The sequence below is a fragment of the Manis javanica genome, chromosome 10, assembly GCF_040802235.1.
Source record: "Manis javanica isolate MJ-LG chromosome 10, MJ_LKY, whole genome shotgun sequence".
NCBI lineage: Eukaryota > Metazoa > Chordata > Mammalia > Pholidota > Manidae > Manis > Manis javanica.
This window is the reverse complement of record NC_133165.1, coordinates 69,438,523-69,449,982: the sequence shown is the minus strand read 5'-3', so window position 1 is coordinate 69,449,982 and position 11,460 is coordinate 69,438,523. Positions and strand designations below refer to the sequence as shown.

General features: G+C 41.8%; 1 protein-coding gene across 1 annotated transcript in view; it reads right to left on the bottom strand.

The window, feature by feature from the left end:
- Positions 1-4,028: 4,028 nt before the first annotated feature.
- TPH2 (tryptophan hydroxylase 2) overlaps positions 4,029-11,460 on the bottom strand; it is a 116,941-nt gene continuing 109,509 nt past the window's right edge. Inside the window, exons 10-11 of the mRNA XM_036999606.2 lie at positions 8,642-8,775; positions 4,029-8,513 (exon numbers count right to left, since the gene is read on the bottom strand). Of these exons, the coding sequence (XP_036855501.1) occupies positions 8,339-8,513; positions 8,642-8,775 (309 nt within the window). The 3' untranslated portion in view covers positions 4,029-8,338. The remainder of the gene's footprint in view (positions 8,514-8,641; positions 8,776-11,460) is intronic.

The following is an 11,460-nucleotide window of genomic DNA, read 5'->3' as shown; positions in this document are numbered from 1 at the left end:
GCCCCTGTACTGAAAGATGCATGGTACACAGATGGCTCTAGCCATGGGCAGCCCCCAAAATGGAGGGTTATAGCTTTCCATCCTAATACTGAGACAATATGGATGGAAGATGGTGAGAGGAAGAGCAGCCAATGGGCAGAGTTGTGGGCTGTGTGGCTTGTGATCAGCCAGGACCCCTCCCCTATAGTTGTCTATACTGACAGCTGGGCTGTCTATCAGGGCTTGATCCTGTGGCTACCAACCTGGTACCATGCCAACTGGCTGGTTAGTCACCAACTCCTTTGGGGGCAAGAACTGTGGCAAGACATATGGGTCTGTGGTCAGACTAAAATAATTACAATATACCATATGACAGGTCATTTGCCACTGGCATCCCCAGGAAATGATGAAGCAGATAAATTGGCCCACATACGTTGATTAGAAGGAAAGCCTGCCTATGATGTAGCCCAATGGTTACATCAGCATTTGTTGCATGAGGGTCAAAGACAATGTGGGCTGTAGCCCACTGGTGGGACTTGCCTTTGACCTTTAAAGAAGTTAGTACAGCCCAGCAGGAGTGTGTCATGTGCTCCAAAAGGGACTTACACTGAGTTCCACAGCAACATAGGACAATAGCTAAGGGGCCTATACCCCTTGTCAGGTGGCAGATAGACTATATTGGGCCTCTACCTGTGTCAGAAGGATATCAGTATGCTGACTTGTGTGGATACAGCTACTGGACTTCTGGTTGCTTTTCCTACCCATTGTTCAGTCCAGCAGATGACCAAAAGAGGCCTGGAGCATCTCTTTGCTACCTATGGCTGACCACAGGTAATTGAGAGTGATCAGGGCACCCATTTTACTGGACATACACTGCAAGAATGGGTACAACAGCTGGGAATCAAGTGGAAGTTTTATGTGCCATACAATCCTACCGCAGCAGGCATGATAGAGAGGCACAATGGCTTGTTAAAATCCGGACTAAAGTCAAATACCAATAGTCTGCAGGGATAGTCAGTCCACTTATGGACTGTGCTACAGCATTTGAAAGAGAGACCCCAAAAGGGAGCCCTGAGCCCCGTAGACATGTTAACACAGATGGCTGCCTCCCCTATACAACTCCAAGGACAAACCAAGGAAAAATCACTGAAGCCGAGGTTTGGCCACCAGAATAACATCTTACTGCCAGCACCAACTGCACTGAACCCCAGAGACTCCATTGAGTGGACGTGGCCTTGGACCATTCGACACATGGACCAACGATGGCTGGCTCTCCTGGCACCTTGGGGACAAGGCCTGGAAGCTGGCCTCCTGTGTATTCCTGGAATAACAGCAGAGTGGCTGCCAAAGGTCACAGTAGTATATCCTGAACGGCCAGAAGGTAGGAGCATCTTACCAAGGAGTTTTGTTTTATCATTATGGCCAGTGCGTGCACCTCCAGTATATATATATATAGACCCTTCAGTAACCCCCACAGGGAAAGGAGTAAAAGTATGGTATACTAGACTTGGAAGGGACCCCCTTCCTGCTACAGTCCTATCACAGGACCACTCTCTTGCATGCATCCTACCTGATGGACAAGAATTTGCCTATGTTGGTGGAATTAAAATATGTCTTATGGCCCATAAAGTCTTTGAGGATTGGGAACTTCCTCTGGCTTGAGAATTATTATAAACTTTTTTATTATTCGGAATCTCCTCTGGCTTAAGGATTAGTATAATTTTTGTTACCTGTATCAAAATCTTGCTGTATCTTAATTTTTATTATCTCTAAGTTGTTGTTATCCTCTGTTGCTATTGTGGAATCTGGTTACAGTGCTCCAGCTTTCTCGCACAGGGATCCTTGCAGACGATTGAGAGAATGTAGATTGTAAGGCAAGAATCCTGGAGGGGTGGAGTTTGGGGAAGTTGGAGTTCCTATGGCCAGGATCCTCACTGAACTTAAACTACCTGATGATGTAACTGGCCTGTTGCTGGGCTGCCACTTCCATACCTTTAGGCAATAAGCTATTATTGCGCTATATAGAGAGCTCTGCCCAGTGCTCTGGGCGGAGGCAGAGACCTACCACTGGGAGAATAAGCCGGGTAACAAACCCTTTAACCCCAAAGAACATTTTGCTGTCAATTTCTTTGGTCACATTGAATCCATAGCAAACTTGCCCAAGGCTGAAACCCATTGGCAAGACACAGACTCGCCTACTAACACCTTCCTATCACAAAGGCGGCACACCTCTCTCCCAGTGATTCCAGAAGAGTCCAGGGTTTGACTTTAACTAGCCCACCTCAGGAAATGGCTCAGCCCTGCTCCAATCGTCATGGGCAGGGGAATGTAACATCTCGTTGAGCCATTGATCATAAGTCCATCTGTGGATCTGGGATACGGAGTCTGCTTCCCCCAGTGTATGAACAATGCATAGGGGGTGTTCACAAAAAGAAAAAGTGGGGTGCAGTTACCGGATAAGGAAGGCATGAATGCTGGGCAAATAACAGTTGGCCAGGGTAAACAGAGTGACAACCACCCTACCAGGAATTTTTCCAACATGGAAAAAAACCTCAGACCCAGGCTACATAGGAGTCATGGCAGTTTTTTCCTCTCTTCCCAGGCAGCAGCTCAAGAGGCAAATTCAGTCTGGCAATTAGCCGTCAGCTGATCACCAATTCAAATGTGCGGGAGTGGGCTGTGCTGATGATCTGCACTTGCGGTAATCATTTGGCTGGACGAATCAAATTATACTTTCCAATACCACTTCAAATCAGGATTGCTCTGTCTGCACTCGTTTCCAGCAGGAAGTATTACCTTGCAAGATATTTTCTTGATATTGACTATATGTGGGAAAGGGAGGAATTTAGGTTTCTTTTAAATTCTGCTCAAGAAGAAAGACTAAAAAGTTTTAGAGATTTGTTGAGGAGGCTAATTAGGATCCATTCCAACTTAATGGCTGGGCTTTCACACTGAAATGGTTAGGGGAACATGTTCTGCCCTTGCAAGGTAGAGATTTTTTTCCAAGTACCTAACTGATTTGGGAACCTCATTCTTTCATAATGCCAGTGCAGTGATCAATCAGATGTAATGATCAAAAGGAAGCTTGCGTCAATCAATCCCAATAAAAAAAATAACTGCTATACTGGCAAACCTAATGTGTTCTTCACTTCAAATTCACTTGCCAATAATTGGCCTCATTAACGTCTGTGAAGTTAGCTGTTCACTAACATTGGGCAAGCTGTACATTAGATGTGTTCAGTGGCTTGCAAACCTTTGGGAATAACAGACCTACTGAATCAGCATCTTGCTAGTTCCATGCAAATTAACAAGCTAAAAAGTAAGGCAACTGCAAGGGATCTAGAAAGAGTGAAGGAGGTACCAGGAAACTCCTAACTTTCCTATAATTAATATTATCCTTCTCAACCTATGAAATGAGAGCTAGCTTTGCATCTTCTTTAAAGATTTGATTTTGACAGCAAATGAACTTGATTTCTTTATGCCACTAGCTTTCAAATTACCCTGCCCACATCTGTCAGATGTTTTTGTTGTTTCAATTATAAAAAGTGTACCAGGCTGGATTATGAGAATGCTGTTCTGCAGGCACCATAACCACAGATGCCCTTAGGTTGAACATCAAGCTCACTATGATCTTCCCAAAGAAGGAAATATCCTTCCAGCTGCTGCGCCAGACCCATCTTTGGAGAGAGGAAGAAATCAGAGCAAGCAAACCTTTCTGGGGTATCTGAAAACACATCTGAGAAGATGGAAGGCATGGAGAAGAGTGGAAACAGACTTAACTAAATCACATTTATATGGCCTATTCCTATAGAAGTACCCAGAGGGGACAGTGAGCACAACTATTCAGTTTGCCTGGAGGTAAGGGAGCTTTTTATCCTGAATTACCCTAAATGTCAGCACCACCAGTATTCACCAATAACGCCCCATTCTCTGCCTCATTTTTGTTTATGCAGTTAATAACTGTGAGTCACAAGAAAAAAAATTGCACTTGCTTTCCAGTCTGTTTTTTTTTAATCCTTAAAAACTGGCATGGGAAACAGCATAGGGAATGTAGTCAATAATATTACAACATTCCTGTCTAATGACAGATGGTAACTACACTTATTGTGGTAAGCATTTAGTCATGTATACAATTGTCAAATCACTATGTTGTACACCAGAAAGCAACAGAATATTGCATATCAACTGTATTTCAATTAGAAAAAAAAGCTGGTCAAGGAAAGTTTAACATGGTGCTTTGTCAAAGGAAGCTGAAGTATTTGCAAAAGATGCAGGGTGTCATTAGATGTCTGTTTCTCCAAGCAAATTATAATCAGCCCAGGCACCAGCTATTCCAGTTTGCCCCAGTATTTCACCTGACAACTTTTTCACCCACTCAACTTTATAACTTACTCAGTTACAACCATTTTTAGTAATGTCCACCTTGATCCAGCAACATACTGACTTTGCATCCCCAGTATTGCAATGGCCTCTTAACTGGTTTTCCCCCACCTTTCTACCCCTCCACAATTGATTCCCACACAGCAGCCTGAGTAGCCTCTTAAAAATGTCAATCAGATCTTGTCACTGTGTTGCTTACAGCCCTTCACTGACTCTCCCCTGCATTCAGAGTACACCTGCCTCATACAAGGACCTGTATTTCTTCATTCTTGCCTCCCTTGCTGCCCTCTTTTCTTTCCTCTCCAGCCCACTAGCAATCTATCTCGTCCTTGAACACATCCATTTCTGCCTCGGAGCCTTTGATCTTGCAGTCCCTTCCTGCAGAAAAACTCTCTCCACAACTCCCCATATCTGGCTTCTCATCCCATGGTTCTCCATCAAACGCTATCTGCTCAGAAAGGTTTTCCCTCGCCACTTTACTACATCCACCTGCCCCCGTTGTTCTTTATCACATCACCCAGATTATTTCTTCATAAAATTTAGTATAATCTTGTTTATTGCTGGTATCTCTCCACTAGAATGTAAGTTCGAAGTGGGCATACACTTCCGCTGCTTTACTCATCACTAACTCCTCAGCGCATGATACGGTCCCTGATGTGGTCGAAGCCATGGAATGAATGTTCTGAGACCCCAAGTCACATTAAAAAGAATCACCATTTCATGATCCAGACCCGGTTTATTGTGAACACATGCAAATCTAATATTAGAAAAAGCAGTATCTATTAATTCCCTTGCCTCCTCCCAGCACACAATAGTCTGCAAAAGAATCACTTCCCAAAATAAGAGAATGTCTTTGGAAATTGAAGAACAAGAAAAAAACTGACATACTGGAAAACTCTGGGCTGCTTTCTTTTTCATTATAAGTAAGACAAGGTTCATGAGAGTAAGCATCAGCGCTTGATTCTTTAGAAGTTGAAAATTAGATCAAATGAATTGGAGGACAACTACATCTTGTGTTAATGTTTTCCTCCTCGAATGAAGAAAATGAGATGATGTGAGCCATGACTCCATTTGAAAATGAAACTTTGTATTTCTATTTGCTTCCACGTTAAAGCACACTGTTTTTCATTTTAGACTTTTCATGTTGGTAAATGTTGCAATACTTTACATTCATTAGGCTCAGGCCCATTTACTATGTGCAAGCGAGACAAGTACAGATATATCATCCCCATAAAGCATCATTTCTAAATTACACAGTAAATAAATGAGACTAAGCCAGAAACTCAAGTTTCGCAACCCTTACCACTAATGTGAAAAAAAAAATTGCAAACCACCTTGGGTCAGATTTCCCTACTCTTAAAAGATGTACCTTATGAACAATCTATTATGCTCTTATGATGCTGAGTAAAGGATCATCCACCAATATACTGGATGCCTGACCCTAACTCATCTAACAGTCAAAAAAGGTTCAAGAAAACTGAACTAAGAAAGTTCTGGCTTTTCTGCAAAGTATATTGTGTATGAAACCTGGTCTTGCTAGGAATCTTGGGTTGATTTCTGATTAGCTGATTACAGAAGTCAGCAGCAAAGCCAAAATAAAGTAGTGATTCATAGTGAGATGACAGTGAGCAAGTGTCTTTAAATTTATAATTGCCCTTGGATCCATTTAATTTCACTTGAAGTCATGAAGCGTAATTGAGACAAATGGTTACACTAAGCAGGTATCAGATATGACAAGAAGCTGGCTATGATTATTTTTGTTGTACTATTTCCATTGGGGACTTTTTCTACCAACACTTTTCCTATGATAGCTATTAAATTTTATGGGATTTTTTTTCCCATCATTAGTTGTAACGGCATTTGCATGTTAAATGCTCAGAACAAATGAAAACCATGATTCCATTGTTTCACACAGCGAAATCCATGGTTACTGCTATTCTGAATGGAGAACAAATCTAAAAAGAATCAAGTAATTCCTCCTCCTCGTATAATACCCCTATAAGCTCTGTGGGAAAGCCTATTTACTTTGCAACTCTTCTATTTTAGAAACAACATAGATTTTGAACATGCAGGAGAATTGAAGATGCCACCATAAGCCAATCAGGAGATAGCTCAAATGTTATTTTTGTCCAGGGAATTTGTTTAGAATTTAATATAATTATTCCTTCAGTGCATTCAACTAAGAAGCTCCCCTATCTCAGGAACAGAAAAGAAATGCTTGATGGCTACTTGAGGGTTTTTTTTAACGGTGTCTAAAGCAACATCAAATTATGGAAACAACACAGAAGGCAGACATGAAGAGTTTCTTAGCCAATTTTCTCCTTTGAGAAAACTCAGCAACTAGTTCTAGAAATTTCTGGACTTACTGTTCTGAGTTATAATTGTAGCTTAGTATTTAGAAGTAAATAATTACTCAGGCTCATCTAGATCTAGCAAAAGTTACGAAACTATGTGTTTATGCATCTATAAAACTATTGAAATATACAACTCCTTTAAGTTTAGTCCAGTTTGCTCATCATTTTTCTACCACCAGTTTTTCAAGGCACTGTCTCTTTCACCTAAAATTGCACTTAAACTGCATTGTTCTCACATCCTATCTGCCAAAACCCTTTTCAAAAACTCAGTTGTTCTGAGAATCCTTCAGAAATTGGAGATCTTAAAGAGTTAAGATGGCCAATATTCAAACCTCTGCTTTTTCATTTTAATTTTACCTCTCTGCATATTTTAACTCTTTCTCACATTCTTCCTGAATATACTTAGTCCACAGATTTCTGACTCACAATGGGCCGTGTTTAAGAATATGAATTCATTTGCAGTTATACGTATTAAAAGAACATTCTTGGCAAAAGATGACTAAAGATTTGTGGTGTTACTGTTTTCTGCCCAGATTTATCCCAACTTCGGGCACAGGAGCAGACTCCCAGAGATATGGCTTGGTTTTGAGCCGTGACAGGCAATAGCTATAATTTTGGCAACCTTTGATCATAAACCAAGTCCCATTTAGTGATAACGCACTGGTTTCCCTTCCCTAACTACTCATAAATACGTGCATAGGCCAAGTTGGATTTCTTAGCAATCCAAAAGCAAGATGCAATGGGCCATAAATGTTGGTGTAAAACTAACCATGTTGCTACTTTGGGCAAATCATGTAACCTCTCTGAGATTCGGCTGTCACATTTTTTAAATCAAAGCACTATATTATTGTTCTCTCAGAGAAATGGGTTACACACCAGAGCAGGATAATTCACCTTATTCCAGCATAAAATTCATAGTCCCAAGATTTATTCCCTCTGTTTAGCCTTTCCTAATGGCCTCTCTGGAAGTTCTTCCAAAATGTTTGGGAAGCATGCCACAACTCAGTTGTTAGAAGGTCAATGCAACCTATATATTCCATCTATAAAAAGTTCTTTTTTCTTATCTTGTATAAATACTCAACCCACAAACCATCCCAACTAGCATGTTCACTAGTTTCAGCCGAAACAGAATACTGAGTCTTTTGTTAATGTGATAGCAAGTTTCACAAAATTCTGGGTTTATCTCAAATAATGCTGGGAAAACACTGATACTACAGAAAATAGAAAGTTTCACTGCTATTTTTCATTTTATCTAATGAACATAGAGGGAAAGGTTCAGATCTGAGAAAGGAAAGGTCATACATACGCTAGAATCATAAGAAGACCATTTGTTACAAATTTTAAATAGCAGCAATTAGGTTAAGGACACAAAGCAGGAAAGTCAAATCTATTTAACACATTAAACATGTTACAGCCTTTCATACAATGAGGGTTATCTGTCACTGGGTTCTTTATGGTGTTCTCACACATTAACACAGTAGGTTACAAGTAGGTCTAGAGATATACAGAATTGCATGCTCACTAGTCAAGCCATGACACAGAAAGTTATTGGTATTACATGATGTTGGCTGAATTGCTGCTAAGCCCCAAAAAGATTGTGCTGGCAACGACACTGGTCCCACACATCAAATCCCCAGATAGCGGTTCATTTTGTTCAGGGCGTCACACACCGTGTTCAAATCACTGCGGAGGTCCTGCACCACATTTTCAATAGTTCTCGTGTCTTTCAGAATGTCAATGCTCTGTGTATAGGGATTGAAGTACACGGAGAAGGGACGAGTAATTGACTTAGCAAAGTCCCTGCAAAATAAACAGGAATAGAAGGATACAGTATCAACCCTCATTAGCAAAAGAGGTAGAGAGAAGGAAGAATTAGGGCCAGAAAAATAAGAAGCTATTTTCTCCAGGTGGAAGAAAAACAAGTTTACCTCATCTTTTCTTTGGCTTCTTCAAAACTTTCTGAAACAAAGTAGGCTTCCTGGAAGGTCGTAATGAGGCATTCCTGTAAGCAAGTTGTCTTTGGGTCAAAGGCTTTCACACACGCCTTGTCAGAAAGCGCATGCTGCAAACAAAACATGCCCCAAAACCTGTTAAACTCCACAATGAGACTTCCAAAGTGCCACAATGTCACATTTCTATGACATAACACGGTTGTTTCACAGAACGGCTCAGTCACAGGTCCACCATGACACTGGGAGCTCTCCCTTATGCGTGGTAAACTCAGAGTTAGGGGTTTTGTTTTTGTTTAGGTCTGTTGGGTGCGGATGGGAAAAATGAGACTGTGGTATTACGTTATTATCAGCCAAATTCATACTGAAGGACAGTTCAGAGCTATATCCCAATAGGAATGGAAATTTAAATCTGTGCCATGAATAGAAACAGGGAAGGCATAAATGTGGTCCTAATTTATTGCTATAAGCAATGTACTGAAATTTCACTTAAATGGCAGAAGTAATAATTACCTGCGTGGAGAGGTAATTGGGATTCTGACTGAACTATTTGCGGCCTCGTTGCGAGACATTTGGGGCCAGGTACTGTGTGTCAGCAGAGCATGGAGAGGGCCTGCATGTTTGAGGATACTTGCAAAGCATTCATTTACCTTCCACTAAGTACAACAGAGGAATATACAGCAGATAAATAATGCCGGGTGGGAAAGCAAGAGCTAATATTAATAGTTAGTTATGCCCCAAGCAGGTATTAGGAACACAGGAAAGCCAGTTAATTACTCTCTGAGCCATCATTAACTCATTTCAACTCACTACACGACTGAGCTAAGAGCAGCATGGATGGTGAAATGATTGTATTCTCGAGATAAATTCAGCGATGCTCAAAGTTAGTGGTCATCTCCTGCCATATGCCACTGCCTACCCATAGAGCCTGGACAACGTTTCTCAAACCTAATATGCATAAGAATCACTGAGGAGCTTGTGAGAAATGTAGATACCCAGGCCTCAATCTTTGTTAGTAGTTCTAAAGAAGGATGAATTCCAAGAATCTATATTTTATAGGCATCCCAGGTAATTCAGATGTTAGTAGCTGTGAACTTTATTTTGAGAAATGCTCCTATAGATTCTGTCTCCTTCCTATTTTAAAGGGTTAGTTAGGAAAGAGGCAGAGACATGAAAAGCAGTAGCACAAACTACCTTGAACTGAGAATTAGAAAACTCGGCCTCTAGTCCAAGTGTCACTACTGTCAAACTGGGTAACGTTGGTGAATTATTTCACCTCTCTGCCTCTACCTCCATGACTGCAAATGAGAGGTTTGGCTTGGTGATTTCTGAAGACTCTCTGTTCCAGCCCCTGAATTCCCCCGAGAGCACTTTTCTGCCTCTCAGTCTAAGAGGTAGGTTGGTATGGTTTCATGGGGAAATGCTGGAAACCTTTTCCTGCTCAATATCCTTGGTGCATTCCCCCAATAATTTCAAGATGCATGGAATGATTTTCAGCCTTCCATGAAGAAGGCTGTGGTCCCCTACGTTTGAAAATATGATTGCAACCTGAAGGACTAACGTGCAAGGGCACATGGCCCCATCCTGTGTGTGATGTGCTGTCCCCCAAACTTCCTTTGTCCAGATCAATGCATATAGGAATGAAGGACTGCAGAGGGCCTCTCGAATGCACTCATTTCTTTGGCCCACAGAACAACTTCATTAAAAGCAGAAGTCACTACCCCTGCAAACACATTTGTACTAGATCAGCACATGCAGCGAACATCAGGGGATTGAGATGCACGGCTACTAATTCTGTCCACATTTTATAACCAACTTCAGTTTCAAGAAACAAAATGTCATTTTCTAAGAGCTGCTGCTCCTCTGCACAGAATAAGCCTCCTATTGGCTTATGGTGACTTTCAGAATTAGAAGTTACTTTCTTTGCAGCTGTGTATTCAGGGTGCATTTCACTTCAGTATATTGTTCTAACTGTTCATTCACCCATCAGCACACATGCAAGGAAGGGCAGTGGCTGACTCAGCAGCCTTGATCTTTCTGTTCTCTCAACCCTGCATTCAGGGATGTGGGCAGGTGGTAACAAAAGAAGCTACCAGAACATTTAAGCCTGGCCCCTTCAGAGGGACATCCCTGCTGAGTCGAAGGGTTTTCACTGGGTCAAGGACAAGCACAAGAAGGGGATGAAACTCATTTGCATGGGTCCAAAATGCTCTGATAGGACATAAACAACCTTAGCAGTTGCTATGTGCAGAGGAGGCCTCCAGAATGTGTGTGTGCAATAACAGAGACTGAAATCAGTGTAATTCAGAGTTTATCATGCAGTGACTCCACTGGACCCTCAGATGAGCATATTAAGACATTTTTAGTAGTAAAGGGGCTGAGAGTAAACCAAGAATAGCCTAGAGAGCAAGGTGCTCTGCCCCAGCCCTCAAGAAAAGTCAGTGGATTCACACCATATCATTCGAGGCAAAGACCATTAGGCAATAATTACACCTGCCTCATATAATAATCAAAGGAAAAACTGGAAGTTGATGGTTCTAAGCTCTTGACAATGCTGTCTGCCCTCAGGAGCCTGCTGGTAACCAATGTGCTGGTAACCGGCCAGGAACCTCTCCATCCTTAACAGGACCAGTGTGGCTCCTTGGCTCTCAGGATTGTGGGGGTGATAACGGTCCCCAAGAATCAGCCTGGAGAATGACCAGAGCCTGGAGCTGGGGAAGCAGCCAGTGAGTGAGGCCAATAAATGAGGTGATGCTCACACTTGACATGGTCTCATTTATCTGACCTAGGTGATGACT